At 45.1% G+C, this 27613-nt stretch overlaps 1 protein-coding gene across 1 annotated transcript in view; it reads left to right on the top strand.

Annotated features, from left to right (window-relative positions):
• The window catches only part of PSTPIP2 (proline-serine-threonine phosphatase interacting protein 2), a 56051-nt gene extending 29761 nt beyond the window's left edge, over positions 1–26290 (top strand). Inside the window, exons 4-15 of the mRNA XM_021716040.1 lie at positions 1943–1977; positions 6771–6877; positions 10701–10763; positions 14045–14143; positions 15732–15777; positions 17618–17697; positions 21001–21099; positions 22930–23026; positions 23146–23227; positions 24266–24300; positions 25670–25727; positions 26227–26290. Coding sequence (XP_021571715.1) covers positions 1943–1977; positions 6771–6877; positions 10701–10763; positions 14045–14143; positions 15732–15777; positions 17618–17697; positions 21001–21099; positions 22930–23026; positions 23146–23227; positions 24266–24300; positions 25670–25719 — 793 coding nt within the window. The 3' untranslated portion in view covers positions 25720–25727; positions 26227–26290. The remainder of the gene's footprint in view (positions 1–1942; positions 1978–6770; positions 6878–10700; positions 10764–14044; positions 14144–15731; positions 15778–17617; positions 17698–21000; positions 21100–22929; positions 23027–23145; positions 23228–24265; positions 24301–25669; positions 25728–26226) is intronic.
• Positions 26291–27613: the final 1323 nt, after the last annotated feature.

Here is a 27613-nt window from a genome sequence, read left to right as displayed (position 1 = left end):
TGGTGTTTCCAAATCTAATTTAACTTTATAGAACTTTTACTTCTTTAATTTTATGTTTATATTTCTTCTTACTCTGAAAATCTGACAATATTAGCATAATTGTTTGCTTTACTTGATGATGTCTATTAAATTGTTTCAAAATAATACCATTATTGCTACTAACAATGAAACTTCTGGAGGAAGTCTAGCATATCTTTGTAGTTCCTTTTATTTGTTTTAGTTTGTTTTAAATTTTATGGGTTGTTTTCTTTTTTTCTGTTGGATTTAGTTTTATGTTTTGAATATGTAAAGCATTTGCATGTCCAAAGGTCAAAATTGTATTAACTTATCTAAGTTTCACTGTCACTTAAGGAGGGTTTAGATCATTTTATGGAAGATTAGTGGGTCAGTTTACCAAAAACTTGTATATTTCTAAAGAAGGCATAAGCCTTTGGAAATAGATCCCAATGTTTTTTTTTTTTTTTGAGTTGGAGTCTCACTCTGCTACCCAGGCTGGAGTGCAGTGCCATGCTCAGGTGATCCCTCTGCCTCAGCCTTCCAAGTAGCTGGTACTACAGGCGTGTGCCACCACGCCCGGCTAATTTTTTGATTTATCATAGAGATGAGGGCTTGCCAAGTTGCCCAGGCTGGTCTCGAACCCCTCGACTCAGGCAATCTTCTCACCTCTGCCTCCCAAAGTGCTGAGATTACAGGCATGAGCCACCACGCCTGGCCAATATCCTAACATTTTTGACATGATATCATGGAGAATAGCTATATTCTCTCAACAACTTCTTGAAAGGGATATTTAGCAGAAATAATCTGACCTGAAATGATATTTCTTTTTTTTTGAGTTGGAGTCTCACTCTGTCACCCAGACTGGAGTGCAGTGGCCGCTCCTGGCCACCGCAGCCTCAACCTGCTGGGCTCCGGCGATCCTTCCGCCTCAGCCTTCCAAGGAGCCGGAATTACAGGCATGCGCTACCACGCCCGGCTGATTTTTTGATTTATTGTAGAGATGAGGTCTCGCTGCCCAGGCAGGTCTCGAACCCGCGGGCTCAGGCAATCCACTCACCTCAGCCTTCCAAAGGCGCGGGTTTACAGGCTGAGCCACCGAGCCCGGCTTGAAATGATATTTCTTATGTCCTTATGCATTTGACGTAAACTCAGTGAATTCGTGGAGAGACTCTGTGACATTCTTTTCTGTTCCTTGCTGAAAGCCAGTCAGTTTTACTTCTAAGAGTTTACCTCAGACAGGAAGACACCATGGGATATGAGAACTGGGACTTTGTTTCCAAGACTGAAGTGAAAGGCTATTTAGGAGACTTCTGCTTTTTGACACAATCAAAAATGCCCTAGGTGAGAGCACATGCTTTTGCTTATCTGTGGATGAGGTAGGCATTTTGACTTCATTGGCCACCTGGTGAGACTTAGGCCTGTGATGGGACCTGTTAGTGTTTAAAGCTGAAGAGCTTTTTAAAAAGGTGGTAGAGGTCAGGTGTGGTGGCTCATGCCTATAATCCTAACACTTTGGGAGGCTGAGGTGGGAAGATCACTTGAGCCCAGAAGTTCAAGACCAGCCTGGGCAGCATAGCAAGATCCTGTCTCTGCAAATAATAATAATAATAAAAATAGCTTGGCATGGTGGCCTGCATCTGTAGGCCCAGCTGCTGGGGAGGCCAAGGTGAGAGGATTGCTTGAGCCCATGAGCTGGAGGCTTCAGTAAGCTATGATCATGCCACTGCACTCAGGTCTGGGTGACAGAGTGAGAGTCTCTAAAAATAAAAAGACCAAAACAAAACAAAAAGAAGTCTTAGTCTTTGGCTGTCTTCTCAAGCTCATGGACACAGATGCGACTGTATGCTTTAAGTTAAATGTGGGCAGAGCGAAGCATGCAAAGGCTTTGGAATAGGGTTGTGCAGACACTTTCCAGAACTGAAATCATGTGTATGTTTGTTTGTAGCACGCTGAAGCGGGCCCTTGATGTCTTCAAGCAGCGTAAGTAACTTTTAAAAATGCTTTTGCTACCCTTGGCAAGCTCTGTGTCTGTCATCAGAGGGGAGGTTTCAGTTTGAACAGCCATTTCATGTTGGATGAAAAAAAAATGAGAGCAACTGTTAAAGTGAGAAATATCTCAGCTGGGTTGAAATGAGATGGAAAACCCGCCGCTTGGGCATGTCAGGACATGTGTTGGCCTGGCCTAGAGCTTCTCACACTTGAGCGAACCTCAGAGTCACAGTAGGGGCTGATAATTAACATAGATTCCTGGGCTGCACCCCCAGAGTTTCTGATCTGGGAAGTCTGGGGTGTGGCCTGAGATCTTGCATGCCTTGAAAGTTCCCAAGTGATTGGCAGTAGCGGGATGCCATCTGGGGCGGTGGGGTGGGGGAACACAACATCAATAAAGGTACCTGATCTCAAACCAGGCAAAGTAGGGACCAAAGGGAGGCCCAAACATTACCTGTATGATGACCACTTGTATACCTAATCCTGAATTATACTCTACATCTTTAAAATAAAATTAAAGTTAAAAAAAGAGAAAGTTCCCAAGTGATGCTGGTGCCACTGGTCCAGGGCCAACACTGAGAACAGCTGCCTTAGGGGACCAGATCTTGCCTAGTTCTAATTCAGAGACTCTGCCACCCAGGTGCTCACCCACACCCCCACCTGTCTCAACTGGGCTTGTCTGCTGACCTAACTCTTTGTATGGTTTTATGCTTGGTTGGTTTCCTCCTCCCAGAGCCATATCTGCAGGGCCTCAGACTTTGGGCCAGTGTTGTGATGTCATTTCTCCCAGTCACCAGACATTTTTGTCCCGGAGAAATCTTAAATTACACCAAGCATTAAAGGAAACATTACCTCAGTCTCTTCACCTCCTACTTGTGGCCCTAGAACTTCTGGCCCTGTCACTTGGAACTTTTCTCTGTCCAAGAACACCAGCAACCTTTGTGCCACTAAGTCCAGCAGATGCCTTCAGGTCTCTTCTCACCTGACTCTTGAGTAGCATTCAGTGTAGTTGGCCATTCCTTCCTTCTTGAAACTCTCATCCAGACACCGTTGGCTTCTTTCTGCTTCTCTAGCTACTTCTCCATCCATTTCTTTGTACCTCTCTACTCAGTGCCTCCAAATGAACGTCCCTGAAGCTTGGTCCTTGCCCTACTTTTCTAGTCTTAGGTAAACTCATCCTGGTCCTTGGTCCTCACCCTTCTCTTCTAGTTTTAGGTAAAATCATTCTGGTCCTTGCCCTTCTCTTTTAGTCTTAAGTAAACTCATCCTGGTCCTTTGTCCTCATGCTTTTCTTTTAGTTTTAGGTAAACTCATTCTGATCCTTGTTCTCGCCCTTCTCTTCTGGTCTTAGGAAAACTCATCCTGGTCTTTGATCCTTGCCTGTCTCTTCTAGTCTTAGGTAAACTCATCCTGGTCCTTGGTTCTTACCCTTCTCTTTTAGTCTTAGGTAAACTCATCTTGGTCCTTGGACCTTGCCCTTCTCTTTTGGTCTTAGATACATTCATCTTAATCCTTGGTCCTCACCCTTGTCTTTTAGTTTTAGTGAAACTCATCCTGATCCTTGGTCCTTGCCCTTTTCTTTTAGTCTTAAGTAAACTCATCCTGGTTTGGTCCTTGCCCTTCTCTTCCAGTCTTAGGTAAACTCATCCTGGTCCTTGGTTCTCACCCTTCTCTGTAGTCTTAGGTAAACTCATCATGGTCCTTGGTCCTTGCCCTCTCTTTTAGTCTTAAGTAAACTCATCCTGGTCTTTGGTCCTCACCCTTCTGTTTTAGCCTTAAGTAAATTCATCCTGGTCCATGGTCTTTGCCCTTCTCTTTTAGTCTTAAGTAAACTCATCCTGATTTTTGGTCCTTGCTCTTCTCTTTTAATCTTAAGTAAACTCATCCTGGTCTTTGGTCCTCACCCTTCTCTTTTAGTCTTAAGTAAACTCATCCTGGTTTTCAGTCCTTGCCCTTTTCTTTTAGTCTTAAGCAAACTCATCCTGGTTTTTGGACCCTGCCTTTCTCTTTTAGTCTTAAGTAAACTCATCCTGGTTCCATCCTTGCCCTTTTCTATTAGTCTTAGGCAAACTCATCCTGGTCTTTGGTCCTAGCAGTTCTCTTCTAGTCTGCTCAGGTAAACTCATCTGGGTCCCTGGCATCATCTACTGCCTTTACATAGAGACAGTATATATGCATCATCAGACCAGAGTTCTTGAAGTCCCATACTTGACATCTTTCCACCTACTTAATACTTCTTCTTGGATATTTCAAGGGCACCTTATATTCAGATTGTTTGTGTGTGAATTTGTGATTTTCTAGACTGATTGCCCAAGGACCTTTGAGATCTGTTTCTAGTTCCACATCCTGTTGCCTCCTTGAGAATTCTTATTTATTTAGCCTGAGTGCAATAACTCATGCCTGTTATCCTAGCACTATGCGGGGTGAGGCGGGAGGATCATTTGATCCCAGGAGTTTGAGACCAGCCTGTGCCACATAGCAGGACTCCATCTCAAAAAAAAAAATTTGTTGTTAATTATTATTTTTTGATTCTTTTCTCCCTAAAGTCAGGAGAAATGACGGGACCCCCTTTCCCATTTTTTCTCCTTCAGTTTCTTAAGAGGAGACCCTAATGGGAGGTAGGTCTCTCATGTTTTGGATTTATTTGTCCATTTTGAATGTGGCATTCTAATCTTAGCACACTCTTTGAGATAATTAAAGGCTGATTCAGAAAAAAATAGTAAGTCGTTTGAAATAGCAATGTCACAACTATCAGGAATCATCTTTGTTGGGGTGAGGCTCTACTTCTCTGTGTGTTTTTGAAGCTAATTCTGTGCTGTTCTTGGGTGGCTGAATATTTAATTGGTGTCATGTCTTGAGAGGAAACAGAAGACATAAGTCTTAGTGCCTCCAGCCTTCTCTCTTAATTTCTCAGTTCCTCGTTCTAGATGTGGCCTTTGGTTATAAATGTAAGTTGGATCAGCCAGCAGATTTTAAGTTAGTTCCTATTATTCTAATGTGATGATAACCAGGAGTTGGGAAATCAAGGGTGAGGCCCTGGCGCTTTGATCTCCAAGGGATCCTGGCCAGTTCTAACATCCTCCAGTCCTGCTACTCAGAAACCATCTCCAGGGCTTTCTGTTTTTCAGAATATTTGGTGATCCAAGCTAAGGATTTTAACATAGCATAGGACATATAATGTGTGCTGAAAGTGTTTCTGTAGCTGGTTGAGTGGTTCTAGACCTCTGGAAATGTTAGCTAAATATTTATCTTGGCTTTTCCATGAAGGTGTATTCTTCATCTTTAATTTATCAATGAATACATTTCCCAGGATAGGGATGGTATTTTTTTACATTCCCTATGTGCACTGTAAGGCCAGACATGTTGTGGCCCACAGGAACCTCAGTGTAGGCTATGTCTCCTGTAATTTCTTTTCTTTTTTGGCTATTACTTTACTTGCTTCTTTTGTCTCTAAAAAATAAATTTCTTTTCTTTCTTTCTTTTTTTTTTTTTTGAGTTGGAGTCTCACTCTGTCACCCAGACTGAGTGGAGTGGCCACTCCCGGCCACTGCAGCCCCGACCTACTGGGCTCCGGTGAACTTTCCGCCTCAGCCTTCCAAGTAGCCAGAATTACAGGCACGCGCTACCACACCTGGCTGATTTTTAAAATTTTTGTTTATTTATTTATTTTATTTTATTTTTTTTGAGTTGGAGTCTCACTCCAGACTGGAGTGCAGTGGCTGCTCCCGGCCACTGCAGCCTCAACCTACTGGGCTCCGGCGATCCTTCAGCCTCAGCCTTCCAAGGACCTGGAATGACAGGCATGCACTACCACGCCCAGCTAATTTTTTTTTTAATTTATTTATTGTAGAGATGAGGTCTTGCCAAGTTGCCCAGGCGGGTCTCGAACCTGTGGGCTCAGACAATCCACTCACCTCAGCCTCCCAAAGTGCGGGATTACAGGCTGAGCCACTGAGCCTGGCTAGATTTATTTTCTTATTAGAATAATATGTATATTTATCTTAAAAATTCATATTCAAGTGAGTCAACTATCTATAAGGAAGATAGTAAATACTGGAATTTTCACTGCTCAGTGATGAGCAGTTGTTGCCTTAAGACATTTTCAGGCAACTAAACATATATATTTCTACTATATATGTATTTATTCATATACGAGGGGGGAAACTACCCCCGCCAAAAAAACCAGAATTATCTTTTGGAAGGCAGATTCTTTGTAGCACACTTGGAATTTGTTCCTCTGGATCAAACAGTCAATCAAAGTTTTTAATCTGGAAGTTTTGAAAAGATTGTGTCACAATTTGCAGAAGAAATGTCCTGATTCTTCCACCGTGAAAACGCACCTGCCTACAACACACTGAGTGTTCAGCAATTTTTAAAAAGGAGAAACAGCATGACCCCTGTGCCCCACCCTCCTTGTTTACCCGATCTTACCCTGAGGATTTTGTTTCATTGGAAGAAAAAAATTTCTCAAAGGACTTTTTGCCAATGTGGAAGAGGTGCAACAAAAAATGACAGGAGCACTGAAAGTTGTCCAAATGAACAAGTAAAAACTGTTTTGAGCAGTGGAAAAAGCATCTTGATAAATATATTGAATCCAACAGAAAATATGTAAGAATAAATACACAATATTTATAAATAAATTCAGGTTTTTTGGGGTCCCCCTCATATATGTATATATATGTATATATACATATATATATATTTTTAAATTTTGTATGACTTTGTATGCTTGAATTCAACCATGTGTAGTCCTTGATTACTGTTTTTAAATATGCTCTCTGCAGAAGTCGACAAAGTGGCCCAATGCCACATCCAGCTTGCACAGACGCTAAGGGAGGAAGCCAGGAAGATGGAAGAATTTCGGGAGAAGCAAAAGCTGCAACGGAAAAAGGTTGGCTGTCTGTGTGCTAAGATGTCTCCTCTCTTGCAGAAACTCCAGGTCTGTGTGTTCTGACCACCCCCCCACCTCCCTGCAACCACACTCTTCTTTAACCTGAGAAAGTGCTTCCTGGGGTCTCCAGGGGGGACTTCCTATGGTTTATTATTCCTGCCCCCCGTGCCTGCACCCCAGCCAGTCCTTCTTGTTTCAAATTTTTGCAGGACTTGGAGGTCTATTTTGCATTTCTCTTCTCTTCAGGTCTGCCACCACTATTCAAACTATGACCGGAAAGGATACCCCTCTTTTTGGGGGGTGTGAGATCTCCCTCTGTCACACAGGCTGGAGTGCAGTGGCACAATTATGGCTCACCTCAGCCTCGAATTCCTGGGCTCAAGTGATCCCCTCCTGCTTCAACCTCCTGAGTAGCTGGAACTACAGAGGTGTATCACAACCATGCCCGGCTAATTTTTTAATTTTTTTGTAGAGAGGAGGTCTCACTATGTTGCCCAAGCAAAAAAAATCAAAGAATTAGCCAGGCATGGTAAAGTGCACCAATAGTCCCAGCACTTCAGGAGGCTGAGGCAGGAGGATTGCTCCAACCCAGGAGTTCAAGACCAGCCTGGGCCATATAACGATACCTCATTCTCCACACAAAAAAATGATTGTGCCATTGCACTACAGCCTGTGTGACAGAGGGAGATCTTGTCTCTAAAAAAAATAAAAATAGGCCGGGTGTGGTGGTTCATGCCTGTAATCCCAGCACTTTGGGAGGTGGAGGCAAGAGGAATGCCTGAGCCCAGGGGCTCGAGACCAGCCCCAGCAACTTGGCGAGACCTCGTCTCTAGAATAAATCAAAAAAATTAGCCGGGTGTGGTGGTGCATGCCTGTGGTTCCAGCTTCTTGGAAGGCTGAGGCAGAAGGATTACCTAAACCCAGCAGGTTGAGGCTCCAGTGGCTGTGAGCATGCCACTGCACTCCAACTTGGGTGACAGAGTGAGACGCCGGCTAAAAATAAATAAGTAAATAAATAAATATTAAAGATATCCTGATTTATAGGAAAGTGTTACTTGGGCTAGACCAGCCATTACTCTGACTTCTTTCTATTTAATTCCTGAAAGATTAAAGACTTTTATACTCAGGTTTACCCTGCAGGCAAGAATTTCTCTGTCTGGTCTCCAAGCCTGGATCCCTGGCCTTCCATGGGGGCAAGTTCTGCCCTATCTGGCACCCATGTATTTCCACCCAGGTCCTCTGGGATGACTCTTCAAGGGCTTTCAGTGACATCTTTCATCCCACGTGGGGATCCCTTGGGAAACCTTTCCTTACTGGGCCCAAGCGTGTCTGCCATGTCTGTCACATAAACAGTGGGCCATGGAGGCTGATTCTACCTGGTCCTATCTCTGCAACTTGGCCTGTGGCTCGGAGTTGGCGTCTAGGCCCAGCTTCCCTGGTGACCCCGGGTGTCTGGCATTGGGAGCAGCAGCAGCATCCTCAGAGCCTGACTGCCCACACGGTTGTGGTTTCATGGGCGGGCCTCATCACACAGCTGCCTCGCCCATCTTGAGGCCTGTGCTTGGGCCGTGCTTCTCACCAGGAGGGAACCACATGTCAAATGCCGTCACATGCTCTCTCACGCTTTGGGTGTCAGACTTGAGGGGCCTCTGACCCAGAGCCTTTTTCAGAGCAGAAGCAGCATGTGTGTTATGGCCACAGAATGGCCAGCCCCTTTGACTGACATTGCTAGGCTTGCTCGCCTCTCCAGGGGAATTACAACCTTTCAGAAGCAAAATGCCTTGAACAATCAGAGTCCACATACATTCGGTCCCCCAAGAGCTGGGAGAATCATTTCCCCACATCTAAGTGTCCTTGGTAGCCCCGACTTTCTGGGGAGAGCTTGAGTAGCTTTGCAAAGCCTCTGAAACTTCCTGTCCTAACAACTGATACGGACCCGGCGTTTGTAGCTAGGAAAACACACTCCTGATGGTGTGACCCAACAGAGCAAGTCGCCCGTGCCAGTCCTCTGTGTCCTCCAGGTCCCCTTATTCTCTGAGCTTTCTATGGCTGGAAAATACTTTTTCAGAGCTTTCTTTGAGAAGTCCAAAGTTTGTTTGTTTATTTATTTAGAGTCGGGGTCTCACTCTCTTGCCCCAGACTGGAGTGCAATATCATGATCATGACTTACCACAGCCTTGACTTCCTGGGCTCAGGCGATCCTCCTGCCTCTGCTTCCCGAGTAGCTGAGCCTACAGATGTGTGCCATCACACCTGGCTAATTTTTAAATTTTTTGTAGCGATGAGATATCACTATGTTGTCCCAGGCTGGTCAAAACTCCTGGCCTCAGGTAATCCTCTCTCCTCTGCCTCCCAAAGTGCTGGGATGACAAGTGAGAGCCACTGCATCTGGCCTCAAAATTTATTAATAAATGTATAATTACTTGTGCACAGTGAACTCTGGGTTGTACCATTTCCATTTTTAGGTACTTTTTTCTTAGAAAAAAAAAAACAACCAGCTTTGGGAGAAAATGTGTCAATGCCAACTTCTCATTTTTGACCGGTCAGACCCTGCACGCTCAGTCTTTCACTTCTTGGAAATTAAGCCATTTCCACTTATGAAGAAGAGCCCTCAGATGGTTTCTTATAGTAAGTGGGGGCGAGGGAGGGACTGGCAGATGGCTGGTCAGGAGTCCAGGGTATGGTCTCTCACAAGTGATACTTACTGAGTAGTGGTGACCAAGGTGGACTGGACACAAGCATGGCCAGACAGACAGACGTGACCCTGGAGTCGTGACAAAGTGTGATGAGTCTTACGTGACACGGGATAGAAGTGCCACCTGGACTCACACAGTCTCACCCGTGAGGCTGGGAAGGCTTCCTGGAGGAAAAACATTGAGCAAACCCAGCAGAGTGAAAGGCTGTCTGTATTGATGGCGTGGGGAGGGGTGAGGTCCTCACCCCTGGAGACTGGCAGGGAAAGGAGGGGTCTTAGGACCCATGCTGAGGGGGCTTTTTTTTTCTTGAGAGCTTTTTTTAGTTGTCCTACAAACATTCCTTCCCTTCCTACTACTCAGTACCAGCTGGCTGTGGGTGTGTCACTGATGGGCCACAGAAGTGAATGTTGACAAGTCCCTCATTTAACTCTGTTGACATCCACTTACAGAATAAAGACCCCCCCCCTTTAAAGTATCAATGGCAGCTAGGCTCGGTGGCTCAGCCTGTAATCCCGTGCTTTGGGAGGCTGAGGTGAGTGGATTGCCTGAGCCCGCGGGTTCGAGACCCGCCTGGGCAACTTGGTGAGACCTCATCTCTACAATAAATCAAAAAATCAGCCGGGTGTGGTAGCACATGCCTGTAATTCCAGCTACTCGGAAGGCTGAGGTGGAAGGATCGTTGGAGCCCAGCAGGTCGAGGCTGCAGTGACCAGGAGCGGCCACTGCACTCCAGTCTGGGCGACAGAGTGAGTCTCCTACTCAAAAAAAAAAAAAGTATTAATGACACTTTAGCAAAAGTGTTAACATTCCTTTTTGAACCCACTATCTTGATTTTAGATTTGCTGTAAGGTGACCCACAAGGCTCTGTGGTGCCTGAGAGTTCAGGCTCTGGTGTCTGACTGCCCAAGTTCAAAACCAGGCACTGTCATGAACTAGCCTTAAGGCTTTGGGCAGATTGTTGAACCTCTCTGTTCTGTGGTGTCCTCATCTGTGAAATGGAGGTACTGAATAGCACATCCAGGTGGTGTGATGACTACAAGAGAGACTCCATCTTGAACACTCATCCCTCACATGAAGCTGATATCCACAGTGCTATGTTTATTAAACCTGCTGTGCTCTCTCTGCAGACAGAGCTTGTGATGGATGCTATCCAGAAACAGAAGTGCCTCCAGTTCAAGAAAACCATGGATGTGAGTCATGTCTTATTGACTTTTTGGAAAATAATTGTGACATTTTCTAAAATCCTGTGCTGTGTATAAGCATAATTCTACTCAAATAACATTTTTTTTCTTTAAAAAAAATGTTTTTATTTTAAAGATGAGGGGTACAATCCAGGATTAAGTATATAAATATTTATTATGAAGGTACCCTTGTTGATAAACCCTACCCTGGCAGAATCCCACTACTGCAAATCCTGTTCCCCTACCCCTCGGCAATTTCCCACAGTCCTTTTCTTATAGTATTTCAATAATTGTTCAAGGTCCACTTATGAGTGATAACATGTGATACTCAGTTCTTTGTTTCTGTGATAGATCACTCAGTATTATAGACTTGAAGCCCATCCAAGTTGCTGTGAAGTTCATAATTTTGTCCTTCTTTATGACTGTATAATATTCCATCATGTATACGTACCACATGTTTTTTATCCAATCTTCTTTCAGTAGGCAGCACGGTTGGTTACATGTTCTTGCTGTTGTGAACAATGCTGCAGTAAACATGCATGTGCAGATATCTTTTTCATAGAGTGATTTGAATTCCTCCGGGTATATTCTCAGTAGGGGAATTGTGGAGTCGTATGGAAGGTTGATTTTTAGACATTTTAGGAATTGCCAAACTGTTTTCTACAGAGTTTGTACTAGTTTACACTCTCACCAACAGTGTAGAAGTGTTCCCTTTTCCCTGCATCCTCTCCAGTATCTGTTGTTTTTTGAGTTATTGATGACGGCCATCCTGACTGGAGTTAGGTGGTATATAACATTTCAGTAGTGTTATGATTTAGGCTGGGTGTGGTAGCTCACACCTGTAATCCCAGGACTTTGGGAGGCCAAGGTGGGAGGATCGCTTGAGTCCAGGAGTTTGAGACCAGCCTGGGCAACATAGTGAGAACTTATTTCTAGAAAAAAATCAGAAAAATTAGTCAGATGTGGCATGTGCCTGTGGTCCCAGCTATTCCGGAGGCTGATGCAGGAGGATTACTTCAGTCCAGGAGGTCACGACTGCAGTGAGCTATAATCATGTCACTGTACTCCAGTGTGGGTGACAGAGTAAGACTCCAACTTAAATACACACACACACATACACACACACACACACACACACACACACACACACACACACACACACACGGAAATATTGACTAAGCTTGATGCTGATGATGGTGAAAGCATGAGGAGATTAGGCCTCTAATGCTCTTAGAGGCTGTATGAATTGGTGCTGCCATCTTGCAGGGAGGTCTGATGAGTTTATAGTCTTTTGCCCGACAATTCACTTTCTAAGGATTTGTCTTATGTAGCTATAAATCCATGCTACTCAAAATAAAATCAGCGTATTTTTATATAAGTAAAAAAATGGGATCCAGTGATTTTCAAGAGCAAAATTTTAAAAAGGGAGCTTCGATACACGTTCACCAATAGAGAGTTGGTTAAGAAAGTTGTGGCAAGTAATGGCCATGCTTTTGCTTCCTTAAGCTTTGACCCCCTCCCCTGTGTTGGGGAGATAAATCGCCTCTCTTTCTCTCTAATCTACTTTCTAAATAAGCTATGTTTTCCAATAAGACAAGAAAGTTGTGGCATATAAAATATACACATGTGTGCATTTACAACCATTAAAACTGTTCAGCTGCAGGACTCAGTGCTGGACACAGAAATGTCTCCAATGTACTGTTTCATGAAAAATTGTTACATGGTTGTGGTGATCTGAATAGCTTATATTCTTACAATTTTGAAGAAATGTGAACTTCTATGTATGCACTGCATTGAGAGAGAATGGTAAGCTCGTTTCTGGAAGGCCAGCCCCAGCTGACTACAGGGGATGCCGGGAAGGATGGGAAGTCTGTGAAATATCTTATGAACCCCAAGCATCACTGCAAAGAAGCTGTCATTCTTGTTTTATTATTACTAATTTAAATTTTATTGGCTTTTAACTTCATTTATAAACACAATTGGTTTACAGAATTGTGTGTAATAGCTATAGAAATACAGTGTATATCTGCTTTTATTTTTTTATTTTATTTCATTTTTTTTTGAGTTGGGTCTCACTCTGTCGCCCAGACTGGAGTGCAGTGGCTGCTCCCGGCCACCGCAGCCTTGACCTGCTGGGCTCCAGGGATCCTTCCACCTCAGCCTTCTGAGTAGCCAGAATTACAGGCATGCGCTACTATGCCTGGCTGATTTTTGGATTTATTGTAGAGATGAGGTCTCGCTGCCCAGGCGGGTCTCGAACCCATGGGCTCAGGCAATACACTCACCTCAGCCTCCCAAAGGTGTGGGATTACAGACTGAGCCACCGAGCCCGGCTTCTGCTTTTATTTTTATCTATGTTTGAGAGTAAATATATATGATATGCATTTTTATATATAACCCCCACTTTAGAGATGGGGAAATCAAGGCATAGAGTGTCTAAGTAATTTGTGCAAAACACATAGACAATGGTGGGGCTGGGATTTGAATCAAGGCCCTCTGGTTGCAGTGCTTAGTCTCTGGTTGACAGATAGCCTCAGAGAACCAGCTAGACAGGGATTTGGAAGTGGGGCATAGTTGAGCATTTTCCCCCACCATTTAAATTTATTAGCTAACTGATTCCCAGCTTTGTTTGAACAAGTTACATCTTTGCTTCCATAGTTGAAACAGAAAATCGTCCTTTGATTCATGACTGTTTACAGTCTGTGAACGATTTCTGTAACACAGGTGGTCATGGTAGCCCAAGACAGACCATGGCTGGCTACTAAATGACATACAAAAGAATTCTTTAAGTCAAAAGCCAACATGACTATCCTTCAGTAAAAGAGATAATAGCATTGGTGCCCTCCCCGCCATCCACATGCCATGTTGAGGCACACGGAACACAGTGGCATCACTGGAATTAGAGTGAGTTGCTACCAATAACCGAATGATTGCACTCAGTTAGAAGATTATAAATACTATATAAATCCTTCGCTTCTGTCTATTTCAAATGCCATCCTATGTTCCAGTCTATTTTTAAACCTCATGTATTGTGTGTGTGTTGCTACCTAGGAGCTATGACTTCCTCAGTCAGGTCACCACTGCATGCGTAATTTGGAAAAGAGCTAGAGAGAAGAGAGACCTTTCAGAGGTTGATAGAAAGCACATGTGCCCTCTGGGAGCCCACTGCCTAGTGATGATCCCAGAACTACTCAGGGGGCCTGGTTTGTGTGGGCCTGTGGGCCAGCGTCGCTGTATTCAGGGTTACAGTCTGTTCACCTGTTTTGTCCTCTTTGTTCAAAACGACAAAGGCTAAGAAGAACTATGAGCAGAAATGCCGGGACAAAGATGAGGCAGAACTGGCTGTCAACCGGAGTGCCAACATGGTGAACCCCAAGCAACAGGAGAAGGTACCTAGGAGGACCTACCACCTGAGCAATACAAGATTTCTGATGATCAGCCAAAGTAAATTAAGAATTTTAATAAAAAATGTCCTTGGCATGGTGGCTCATGCCTGTAATCTCAGCACTTTGAGAGGCCAAGGCAAGAGGATCGCTTGAGGCCAGATGTTCAAGACCAGCCTGGGCAACATAGTGAGAGTTCATCTCTACAAAAAATAAAAAGTTAGCTGGGCATGGTGGTACACACCTGTATTTCCAGCTAGCGGGGAGGCTGAGATGGGAGGAGAATTGATTGAGGCTAGGAGTTTGAGATGAGCCTGGGGAACATAGGAAGACTCCATCTCTACAGAAAATGTTTTTAAAAATTAGCCAGGTGTGGTGGCACACAACTATAAGTTCCAGCTACTCTGGAGGCTGAGGCAGGAACATCGTTTGAGGCCAGGAGTTTGTGGTGGCAGTGCGCTGTGATCACGTCACTGTATTCCAGTTGGGGCGACAGAGTGAGACCCTGTCTCTTAAAAAAATAATAATTTTAATGTAAAAAATGAACCTATTGGGGGTTCTCTGAACAATAAAACCCCCCACCACATTTTTGGGGCTGGGAGAAGAACTGGAGCAGCCTGGCCATGAAGGAGAGAGTGGGGAGTTAAGAGGTGGAGGGGGGGCTGGGCTCGGTGGCTCAGCCTGTAATCCCAGCGCTTTGGGAGGCTGAGGTGAGTGGATTGCCTGAGCCCGCGGGTTCGAGACCCACCTGGGCAACTTGGCGAGACCGCATCTCTACAATAAATCAAAAAAATTAACCGGGTGTGGTAGCGCGTGCCTGTGGTTCCAGCTACTTGGAAGGCTGAGGCAGAAGGATCGCTGGAGCCCAACAGGTTGAGGCTGTGATGGCCGGGAGTGGCCACTGCACTCTAGTCTGGGCGACAGAGTGAGACTCCGACTCAAAAAAAAGAGGTGGAGGGGATTCTGATTTGTTTTCATCTTCCTTCAAAACCCAGCTCTTGTGTTCCTGTGGCTGGGCTGCCTCTTGCTTGGTTGGATTGTAAATTTAATTTTGTAAAATCTGGATATAAGATTTCAGCAACTAGCCAGGTGTGGTGGCTCACATCTGTAATCCCAGCACTTTGGGAGACGGAGATGAGAGGATTGCCTGAGCCCAGGAGTTCGAGACCAGCCTGGGCAACACGGCAAGACCTTGCCGCTATAATAAATCAAAAAATTAACTGGGCGTGGTAGCATGTGCCTGTGGGTCCAGCTACTTGGAAGTCTGAGGTGGAAGGATCGCCTGAGCCCAGCAAGTAGAGTCTGTGGTGGCCGTGAGTGTGCCACTGCACTCCAGCCTGGGCAACAGAGTGAGACTCCAACTCAAAAAAAAAAAAAAGTTTTAAGCAACCAAAACCCAGGGGTATGTTTTTAGGAAGACGTAGGGCAAAATGCTCTGTGTTACTTCCTGATAGTGACAAGATTGGAGGGCAAGTTGAATGATTTGCTCACGAGGGAAATGCAGGTAGCACTTGGAGTCGTTGCCTTAAGTCTGTTTTGCCTGTGGACATCTGGCCCAGCGTTCCCAGTTCTTGTTCTCTTTTTGTCTCCACAGCTTTTTGTGAAACTGGCAACTTCAAAGACTGCAGTAGAGGACTCGGGTGAGGAGGCTGTGCCTACTGAAGGGGGTGGTGGTAGAGTCCATGTGGCGTCCGTGTGTCTCTGAGAAAGGCAGTTTATATACCTCACAGTAAAGACATATGGACATAAAGTAGGACTGACAAGACATCGGAAGGGAAGAAGGGAGGAATGAAAGGAGAGAAGGAGAAGGGAGGAAAGGAACAGAGAGTAGGGGCTGGGCATAGCGGCTCGTGCCTATAATCCCAGCACTTTGGGAGGCTGAGGTGGGAGGATCGCTTGAGCCCAAGGAGTTTGAGACCAGCCAGAATAACACAATGAGATCCTGTCTCTGTTAAAAAGAAATATTTTTAAAATATTTTTTTTTCAAAAAGGAAAGAAAGAGAGGCAAGTCATGGTGGCTCACACTTGTAATCCCAGCACTGGGAGATTGCTTTAGCCCAGGAGTTTGAGACCAGCCTGGACAACATAGTGAGACCTTGTCTCTACAAAAAAATTTTTAAAAATAGCTGGGTGTGGTGATGCGTGCCTATAGTCCTAGCAACTCGAGAGGCCGAGGCAGGAGAATCACTGGAGCCCAGGAGGTCGAGATTGTGGTGAGCCGTGATTGTGCCATGTCACTCCAGCCTGGGCATCGGAGTGAGACCCTGACTCAAAAACAAATAATAAAGATCTTTAATTAGACTTTTTTTTAAAAAAGGGAGAGGAGGCAGGAAGGGAGGGGAGGGAGGAAGGGAGGGAAGGTAAGAAGGGAGAGAAGGGAGGGAGTGGGGGAGGGAGGAAAAGAGAGGGGGGAGGAAGTAGGGCATCTCAGAATCCCACAGAGTGGGAAGAAAGGGGCAGCAGGGTCTGGCTGCTGCCTGCTTGGGTCTTGCTGCCTTACAGGAACATGAATGGTGGAGTCTTGTGACAGCTGCTTTGTAATCAGGTGCCCACTCTGGTTTTCTGGGGACATGTATCTAGGAACTCACTTCAGCCCTGGCAGCCCTAACCTGCTGGGAGACAAACAGTCAAGTTGCAAGGCCTCATTGTCACTGAAATCTAAGACCATGCCAGGTGTTTGCAAAGGGTTCTAACACCCAGGATCTCCTGCAGGAAGCCACCTTCTTGTGACTGTGGCCACTTACGATCTTTGTCTCACAATCCAGAACTAAAGCAACTTGATGCCCCTTGAGGGCTCCCCAGACAACTTGCCTAAAAACAAAAAGTGATGGGAAACAGTGAGATGGAATTAGACAAAGACAAGCCTGGCTGAGACTGTTCCAGAAAGAAACCAGAGCCCTTTCCTTCCTCAGAGGGCTTCTTGTTCAGGGCTTGGTTCAGTGTTTAAAATGCAAGTGGTAAACTGGGCTCGGTGGCTCAGCCTGTAATCCCGTGCCTTTGGGAGGCTGAGGTGAGTGGATTGCCTGAGCCCGCGGGTTCGAGACCCACCTGGGCAACTTGGAGAGACCTCATCTCTACAATAAATCAAAAATGAGCAGGGCGTGGTAGCGCGCACCTGTAGTTCCAGCAACTTGGAAGACTGAGGCGGAAGGAGTGCTGGAGCCCAGCAGGTCGAGGCTGCGGTGGCCGGGAGCAGCTACTGCACTCCAGTCTGGGCAACAGAGTGAGACTCCAACTCAAAAACAAAACAAAACAAAACAAAACAATAAAATGCAAGTGGTGCCCTCATTCACTTATTTGGCAGAGACATTGTGGGGTGAGAGATGGAATCATACCCATGCGAACCTCAGTGCTCCTTGTAGCCTCATGAGCTTAGCACGGCTCTGTGTTTCTTCGCCATCTGAGCTGAGCCCGTGGCGTGGGTCTACGAGCCACTCTTTTGCTTAGTTTCTGAGTCAGGTGCGCTTCCTTCTTTTGCAGATAAAGCATACATGCAGCACATCAATGCACTGGACAGAGTCCGAGAGGAGTGGCAGAGTGAGCACATCAAGGCCTGCGAGGTACCAGGACTCAGGGCTGCTCAGGATGGGTGGGTCTTGCCCTGAGAGCCTGGACAGTTGATTTTTGTCCCAGTTCTCATAGAGTTGAAAAGTTTGAGGGGAAAATCAGAAATTTAAGTGAAGGCTGGGTACGTTGGCTCATGCACGTAATCCCAGAAACTTAGGATGCTGAGGTGGGAGGATCACTTGACCCCATAGAGTTTGAGACCAGCCTGGGCAACAAAGCAAGACTTCATCTCTGCAAATAAAATAAAATAAAATTTAATTAGCCAGGCGTGGTGGCACCTGTAGACCCAGCTACTCAGGAGGCTGAAGCCGGAGGATGTCCTGAGCCCAGGAGGTAGATGTTGCAGTGAGCCGTGATTGTGCTACTGCACTGCAGCCTGGTCCACAGAGTAAGACACTGACTCAACAACAATATTTAAAAAAAAAAAAAAAAAGCAAGAAACATAAGCAGAGAATGGAAAGGACTGGAAGAGTTTCCTCAGCTCATCTTTCTGATCCTCCCCCTCCTGACCACGCCCGCAGCCCTGTTGAGAACTGAGCCTGATGATTGGTAGTGAAGGCACAAAATCATGGTTGGTTAGTGGTTGATGATGTCATAACCTCTGAGAGCCCTGCCTGTGCCCGTGGAGTTCAAGGGCAGGCAGATGGCAGGTGAGTGGGCTTCTCGGCTTAGCATTTAACTCTCCGCACGCCTCTGATGTCATCACCCCACTCTTGCATCCTCAGCACGTGACCTCACAGTTCCCCAGAGAAAATGTCAGACCTAACCTGGAAGCTTCCCCAAGTCTCAGGTGCCCTGCCTGCATGTTTTCTCACCAGCGGTTCTCAAGGTTGGGTCCTGTGACCGGTGACATCAGCATCATCTGGAACTGGTCAGAGATGCAAATCCTCAGCCCAACCCCAGGTCTGCTAACTCAGAAGCACCTTCCCAGGAATTCTGATGCAAATTCGAGCATGAGAATCGCTGATCTGCACACCCACTCTGCTCTGTTTCTGCTGTTAGCATAGAAAAGGGGCTGCTTCCTGCTCTTTTGGGAGCTCATTCCATCCAGAGAGCTTTCCCCGCCACCCCTCCTGGGCACAGAGCACTTGTGGGCTTCTGTTATCTTGTGCTCAGACTCACCTCATTCCTGGCTTTAACACCCACCAGCTCAGCCAGGCGCCATGGAACACTCCTGTAATCCCAGCACTTTGGGAGGCCGAGGTAGGAAGATCACTTGAGCCCAGGAGTTTGAGACCAACCTAGGCAACATAGCAAGATCATTTCTCTATTAAAAAAAATTTAATTTAAAAAGACCCAGCAGCTCTTGCTTCCCATCTGTGACTGCTCCTTCCTTCCCAGCCACGCTTTTTGAAGGCTGCGTCTCCAAGTTTCTGTCCCTGCCTGTCTGGAGGGCACCAGTCATCCCCCAAGTGTGGGGTCCAGTGGGCCTTTGACATTTCTGATCTCATGTGACCTGTCTCTACCCTCTGATGCTGTGAGTCCCTTTGCCCCTCTGGAGACAACCTTTTCTGCATTACTTCCCCAACTCCACACTTGGGAAGTCTTGGGATGAGGCCATTCTTATAAGGTTTAAAAACATGCAAAACGATAAAAAGATGGGTCTTTTAAAATACATTTTGTGGATACATATGTGGTGTAGAAACCTGCCTGGGAATGATAAAATTTAGGATATTGGCTGGGTGTAGTGGCTCATGCCTGTAGTTCCAGCACTTTAGGAGGCTGAGTCAGGAGGATTGCTTGAGCCCAGGAGTTCAAGACCAGCATGGGTAACATAATGAGACCTCGTCTCTCTAGAAAAAAAAAAAAAAAAAGTTAGCCAGGTGTGGTTGCATGTAGTCCTAGTTACTCAGAAGGCTGAGGTGGGAGGATCACCTGGGCATAGGAGGTGAAAGGCTGCAGTGAGCCGTGATTGCACCACTATACTCCAGCCTGGGTGACAGAGTGAGACCCTGTCTCAAAAAAGAAAATAATAATGTAATATTTTAAATAAAAGTAATGCAATACTATTGCAGTATTATACATTATTATACAGATATTAAAACATTTAGCGGTGAAATAATGCATTTACTTCAAAATACTTCAGGAAGTTGAGTAGCTGGAAGGGATAGAAATAAAACAGTCTTGGCTGTGAGTTGATAAACATTCAAGCCAGTGATGGGCACACAGGGCTTCTTCACCCCATCCACACTTCTCTACTTTTGAAGTTTTATATTATAAAAAGTTTTGTGAGCTATAATGGCTCCACCGCAATCCAGCCTGAGTGACAGAGCGAGACTCTGTCTTTAAAACACATACATAAGCAGAAAAAGCCAAGCAGTTTTATATTATAAAAAGTTTCAAAATATAAAGCTATGGTATTTAATACTTTAAAAATACACTGATATACAACATCCACTGTTGAATAGAATAGCATTCACTCTGTAGAATAGCTTGATTTTTCAAAAGTAATATTTGCTTATATCCAAAAAATTATATTCCAGACAATCACTTTTAACTTTTTTTTCTTTTCTCTCTCTATTTTTTTTTATTTTGAGTTGGGGTCTCACTCTGTCACCCAAGCTGGAGTGCAGTGATCTGAACACAACTCACTGCAGGCTCAAACTCCTGGGCTCAGGCGATGCTCCTGCCTCAGCCTCCCAAGTAGCTGGTACTACAAGTGTGCATCACCACACCTGGCTAATTAAAAATTTTTCTTTTGTAGGGCAATATCTCACTATGTTGCCCAGGCTGGTCTCACACTCCTGGGCTCAAGTGATCCTCCTGCCTCGGCCTCCCAAAGTGCTGGGATTACAGGTGTGAGCCATCATACCTGGCTTATTTTAATGTTGTTTAAAGAAAAAATTTAAACATACACACTGTTAGAAGCCAAGTGCAAGTACCCTCAGGTACTCATCAACTAACCAGCGTCGACAGTTACAGCCATCCTGCCAGTCTTGTGCACTCCGGGGTGGGGGGGGGCAACGTTTGGAATCTGGGGCTCTGGCAGTCTGCCTGGTGGAGGTGATCAATAGGCGGGTGAAAATGTCAACTGGAACTCAAATGAAAACACTGGTGTCCAGGATCACCACTTCTTCTCTTCAGAACTGTATCCGATCCAGTTTGTGTTAACATGTATCAGGACCATTTGCTGTCTTTGCAGTGTGAGTTTGTGAGCATCTTTGGAGGGGGATATCCTCTCAACTGGACATAAGTTTACAGATGATCGAAAGTTGACACCTTCTTGAGTCACAGCCCATCTAGATGAGTAGCCTGTTTCTTGGCTGTTGTATAAACATGACGTTATCTTTCCATAGGTGTTTGAGGCACAAGAATGTATACGAATAAACTTCTTACGGAATGCACTTTGGCTCCATGTGAATCAGCTGTCACAGCAGTGTGTCACGAGTGACGAGGTGAGTCCTAGGCCTCCCCAGAGGACTCTTCCCGGGCAAGTCACAGATGTTTATGAGCTCACCACTTCCACCTTATTTGAGGCCAGCGAGGTAAGGGAACTTGCCTGAGGTCACACAGTGAGTGATGGAAGGACCCAGATGAACATGTAACCTGCCCGACTTCTGGTCCATTTACTACCATATTTTCTCATTAAGAAATTCAGCTCCAGGGGCGGCAGCTCACTCCTATCATCCCAGCAGTTTGGGAGGCAGAGGCGAGAGGGTTGCCAGAGTCTAGTGGTTCAAGAACAACCTGGGCAACTTGGCGAGACCTCAACTCTACAATAAATCAAAAAATTAGCCGGGCATGGGGTCATGCACCTGGAGTTTGGCTACTTGAGAGGCTGAGGCAGAAGGATCTCCTGAGCCCAGCAAGTGGAAGCTGAATTGACCGTGAGCGTGCCATGGCACTCCAGCCTGGGCAACAGAGTGAGACACCGACTCAAAAAATAAAAAGAAAAATTCAGAGTTAGGGCAAAAATAAATAAATAAATAAATGAAAAGAGAAATGAAATTCAGAATTAGGCCAGGAAAACAGAGACAGGATCCCAAGCACAGTTTAATATATGGAAGACAGAGATGTCACAGCATGATGTCATAGAGATGGCCCCTATCTGGAATAGGGTCATTCCAGGACAGCACCAAGTCTTAGGAGAGTGTCCTCCATCCAGGCTGGTAGCCATTCCAGGGCTCAGGAACCTCAGTGACAGTGTGGTTAGGCCCATGATCCAGGCTTCACTCGTGTACGGCGGTTGTCCTGGGCTTCCAGGTCTCAGAGGCAGCAAATCAAATTCCCACAACCTCCTTTGCTAAGAAGTAGCCACTTGCAATTAGATGGGACTCGTACCTTAGAAGAACAATTAGCTAGGTGCAGTGGCTCACGCCTGTCATCCCAGCACTTTGGGAGGTGGAGGTGAGAGGATTGCCTGAGCCCAGGGGTTTGAGACCAGCTTGGGCAACTTGCCAAGACCTTCTCTTTACAACAAATCAAAAAAATTAGCTGGGCATGGTGGCACGTGCCTGTAGTTCCAGCTACTTGGAAGGCTGAGGCAGAAGGATTGCCTGAGTACAGCAGATCAAGGCTGCAGTGGCTGTGAGCGTGCCCTGTACTCCAACCTAGGCAACAGAGTGAGACTCGGACTCAAAACAAAACAATTAAGCACCCAGAAAGCCAATGGAAGTGAATGCAAGAACTTTCCTTCAAGTTAAATCATCGTCTCTGTGTCTGTGTGTGGCATTGGTCTTCTGTCATGGGACTTGGCATCTATTTTTTTGGTCTCAGTATTAAAAAAAAATTTACAGTCACAATTTTTGCCCTGCCACAAAGGCATATTTCCCGTCATTTAAAAAAATCAACAGCAGATATGCACCTGAGAAAAGCCCTAATACCAATCTGGGACTTGTCTTTTTTTTTTTTGAGTTGGAGTCTCACTGTGTCAACCAGGCTGGAGTGCAGTGGCAGGCTCATGGCCACTGCAGCTTTGACCTGCTGGGCTCAGGTGATCCTTCACCTTCAGCCTTCCAAGTAGCTGGAACCACAGGCATGTGCCACCATGTCCGGCTAAGTTTTTGATTTATTGTAAAGACGAGGTCTTGTCATGTTGCCCAGGCTGGTCTCTCACCTCGGCATCCTAAAGGGCTGGGGTTACAGGCCACCATGCCTGGCTCTTTTTCTTTTCAAAACAACATTTGGGAAAGACTCAGTTGTTTACCAAACCTCCTGTTTTAGTGAAATGGGCCACAAGGGTCACCCACACACCTCTGCCTACTGACAGATCTTCTTTCTGTTAGATGTACGAAAACGTCCGCAAGAGCCTGGAAATGTGTAGCATTGAGAAGGACATTGAATACTTTGTGAATCAGCGTAAAACTGGGCAGACCCCACCAGGTGACTGGGGCCGTGAGGTGGGGAGGGTTGTTTAAACTAACCCACTAGTCTTTCCTGCTAGATGTCATTGAGGATGAAAGACATCTGCCTCTCATGTTTTGTCTCACTGAATGTCCTAGCTCCCATCATGTATGAGAATTTCTACAGCCCCCAGAGGAACGCAGTCCCACCAGGAAAGCCAACAGGCCCTAACTTGGCAAGGTAATACATGGCCTTTCAAAGGAGAAAAAACCCTTTGAATAAACATTGTTATTATGAGTGTTCTGAGACACACTAGAATTAAAACAGACCTGCCACTGCGTTTGCTTGGTGAAGCTGCTAGCTTTTTGGAAATAGCATTTTTAGGACACACATAATGTGGATTTTAATAACCATAGTTTAGGAAGGACTGTCTTATGCTTGAATGTGATCATTATGACTCATTTATAACTCCAGTATCTTGATTACAGCCTGTGGAAAGCAGGAGTCAGTGAACTGTTTTTCTAGGACCCGTGAGTTGAGGATGGTCTTTACACGTTGAAATACCTGGAAAAAGATCAGAAGGATACTGTTTTGTGACATGTGAAATTTAAATTTCAGTGTTTCCTTTTTTTCTTTTTTTGAGTTGAAGTCTCACTCTGCCACACAAGCTGGAGTGCAGTGGCATGCTCAAGGCCCGCAGCTTCAACTGCTGGGCTCAGGCAGTCCTTCTGCTTCAGCCTTCCAAGTAGCTGGAACTATAGGCATGCGCCTCCATGCCCAGCTAAATTTTTGATTTATTGTAGAGATGAGGTCTCGCCATGTTGCTAAGGCTGGTCTCCAACCCTTGGACTCAGGCAATCCCCTCACCTCCCAAAGTGCTGGGATTACAGGTGTGAACCACCATACCCAGCTAAATTTCAGTGTTTCTATGTGATGCTTTATTGGAACACAGGTACCTACAGCTAAGTTTTGTCTCTGGCTGCTTCCACACTGGAGTTGAGAAGTGTCACAGCAGAGATAGCACTTGGCCCACAAAGCCTCAATCATTGGCTATTAGACCCTTCACAGAAAAAAAATTCTGCCTTCCATAGAAAGGATCCTGAGGAAAGAGAAGCTTTCATTTCACATAGAGTCATCTTGAAGCCTAAGCTTTGGTTTCGTTGTTTGAATCAGGGTCTTACTCTGTCGCCCAGGGTACAATATGCCTATAACGTGAAGTAGAAAGTTATAAAAATATGAAGAACTTATCTGAAAGACTTTGGTTTTCATTTCTTACAGGAGAGGACCTCCCCCAATTCCTAAAAGCTTACCAGGTATGCCACCAAGAAAGGCCTTTTGAAGTCCTTATGTTAGGTTCTCTTCAAAGTTGAATAACTACAACTTTGAAATGAAGAAAACAAAAGGGTTAAATGGAATCGAATTCCCAAGAGAGTGAGTCTATATGAGAATCTTACTAGAATTTGTCAGAGTGGAATATGGTAATTGGTGGTCTAATTTATGGCTTATCCAAGAGAATTTTGTTACTGAAGTACAAAAAGAAACTTATTGTAAGGTCATCTTATCTAAGAGATTATTTCAACTTGGACCATGAGAACAGCAGAACTGAGATATAGTTCCCTTTGGATTACACAGAAATATACTTTATAGGAGGCACGGGTGTCTAGAAACATGTAACTAAATATTGTGTGTTTTGTACCTGCCCATAATGAGATCTTTCACTAGTCACGCTGGTCTCTTTTTTTCTCTGAATTCCCGTGACACCTTTGGGAGGAATGTGCACCTTATCACTTTTTGTTAGTTTGTGCTCTGGCTAATAGTGAGATCCTGAGGCTGGAATTTGGTCTTCCCCCGTATCACTCACATACCTGAGTATTCAACAAGTATTTATTATTTGAGTAAAAAATATATATATCTGTATACATTTAGGAATGAGAGGAGAACAACTTATGCTGTATTTAGCAGCCAGCAAAAATTTAGTGATTGAAAAAAAAATGTAGTGGCTGAAATTATATCTTTGAACAATATAAGAATTTAAGTTATTTTCTCTCTCTTTTTTTGAGTTGGAGTGTCACTCTGTCACCCAGGCTGGAGTGCCACAGCCACCATAGCCTTGACCTGCTGGGCTAAGGAAATCCTTCTGCCTCAGCCTCCCAAGTAGCTGGAACTACAGGCATGCACCACCACTCCTGGTTAATTTTTTGATTTTTATAGAGATGAGGTCCTGCCAAGTTACCCAGGCTGGTCTTGAACACTTGGGCTTAGGCAGTCCTCTCACTTCAGCCTCCCAAAGTGCTGGAATTACAGGCCTGAGCCACCATGCCCAGCCTATTTTCCCTTTTGTTGTTTTATAATTACCACTCAATAATGTAGGATGTTATTGTGATTCATTTTGGAGGACGATTTTACTATGGGTGCTGCAGTCTGAGCATGGAGGAAAGAGGATGAATAAGCCGGAATAGTGATTTCCCGGATGTTCTCTGATTTGTCATCATGTCTCCCATGCATAGGCTTTGTGGGAGATTCGTTTTTCTTCTTACAAAAGAGCAGCCAGGGGAGTGAGGGGAGGAAAAAAAAAAAAAAAGCAGTTGCCAGAATCTTTAAGTGGATTACCTTGGCTTGAAAGGGGCTAAGATCTTACCATGAATAAGTATGATCTCACACTGTATGTCCTGCTCTTCACAGATGACCCCGATTATTCTCTGGTGGACGGCTATAGTTTGCTCTATCAGTAACATCCGTGGTAAGGACCTTTGATTTGCCACAATCAAGTTGCATTTATTTATTTATTTATGCATCAGAGTCTCCCTCCATCGCCCAGGCTGGAGTGCAGTGGCACAATCACAGCCATTGCAGCCTCAACCTGCTGGGCTCAGGCAATCTTTCTGCCTCAGCTTCCTAAGTAGCTGAGACTATAGGCTCATACCACCACATCAGCTAATTTTTTGATTTATTATAGAGATGAGGTCTCGCCATGTTGCCTAGGCTGGTCTCAAACCCCTGGGCTCAGACAATCCTCTCGCCTCCCTCTCCCAAAGTGCGGGAATGACAGGTGTGAGTCACTGTGCCTGGCATTCAAGTTGCATTGAGATACGTGATTGTGCTTTAGAAGCATTTGGATGGCCACATAGGCCAGGGTGGTGTCACCTGTCTGCAGGCTTGTTAAATACCTTCGCAAGGTTGGAGTGGGTGCTGACACGCATGGTACATTTAAATGAAATTTCTTCATCCTTTTCTTTCAGAAACAGCTTTTTACAGCAAGTGTGTTTATGGCATGGAAAAATATCTCCAGAGTCCTAGAATGTATAGCCATGTTACGTCAGTCATGAAGACTGTGGAGTGAACCCTTGCTGTAATGTTTTAATAGTTTAGATTTCTGGTAGACATTTAGTACAACTTAAGTTCATAGAGTTCTGTGATTTTTAAAGGAAATTTAAAAATCGCAGATTACCCTAGTCTGAAGAATTCTTCCTTCCCAGTTAGTTACTTAAGCTGTGAATGAATTGTTTTCAATGTGGGAAGCAGGAAAGTGTCTGGATTTGGAGTGCTGGCTTGGCAGGGGTAGAGGTGGCTATGATGGAGTGCCAGCCAACTGCAGGAGCTCCTCTGGCCTTGGGCAACCTTGCTCTGGGATTTCTACTGCAACACACACTCTCAGCGGGACATGATGTCACATTACCTTCTGTGTGGCTGGAAGACTTCAAAACCGTCTGATGGCACTGTCTGATCTGACAGACAAGGAAACAAAGCCTAGATGTGTGAAATTCATTTCCTCGCAGTCCTCCTGGCAGACAAGGGACAGACCCCAAGCCAGAGCTTGAGCCCAGCCCATGTCTCTGTTCCTCCACTCCTGCCTGAGGCTGGGATGCCCATACTGAAATCTAAGATGCCACCTATTTTTGCCAGCACTTTCTCAATTGGGAAAATGACCAGGGTTTAAATGCTAGATTTATTTTTATGTGGATCCCTGTGTATACTGGACTACAGGGCGCCATGTTAATCTAATTAAAGAAACCATTGATGGAAAAACATGTCACTATTTTATGTTGCATTAAGAAGGGGGCCGGGGGAGGTGCCAAAGAGCTTGTAACAAATCATCAACAGCTAAGGCCATTTGAATTTGAGATGCTGAAGTGTGAGAAAAAGTGCATCCTGGAATCAGTGACATGTGGCATTTTGATTTTATTCCCCATGAGAATTCTAGAGCTCCAAAGCCAACCCTCAGTACCAGGTCTTCTCAGGGATACTTTCCCTTGCTCGACCACAGAATCTTTCAAGTGTCCATCTTGCGCTTTCCCAAGTATTTGAGTCTTCCTTTATTACCCACACACAGTAGAGCGTTGATGGGCCTTTGTACAACATTTGCACACTGTGAGAAAATGGCACATGTTAGTGAATGACAAGTTAAACTGGCACTGTCACTTGTTCAATGTGTTGGAAAGTTCTGTGTTACCATGAAGAGCAAACGGTTTTCCTCCTCCTCTGTGCAACAGCTTTCCCAGAACTCTGGGCAAATAGATTGAAAAAAGATTGGTGATCTCCCCGCCCTTCATGTAAGGTGCCGCTGAATGTGGCAGTTGCTTGTTGTGACAGGAAACTTGCGCCACTTGGATGTCCTCTTGAGAAACT

This window comes from Carlito syrichta, unplaced genomic scaffold, assembly GCF_000164805.1.
Source record: "Carlito syrichta isolate Samal-C Ts95f unplaced genomic scaffold, Tarsius_syrichta-2.0.1 Scaffold308121, whole genome shotgun sequence".
In the NCBI taxonomy this organism is placed as follows: Eukaryota; Metazoa; Chordata; class Mammalia; order Primates; family Tarsiidae; genus Carlito; species Carlito syrichta.
This window is presented reverse-complemented; position numbering and strand designations above follow the sequence as displayed.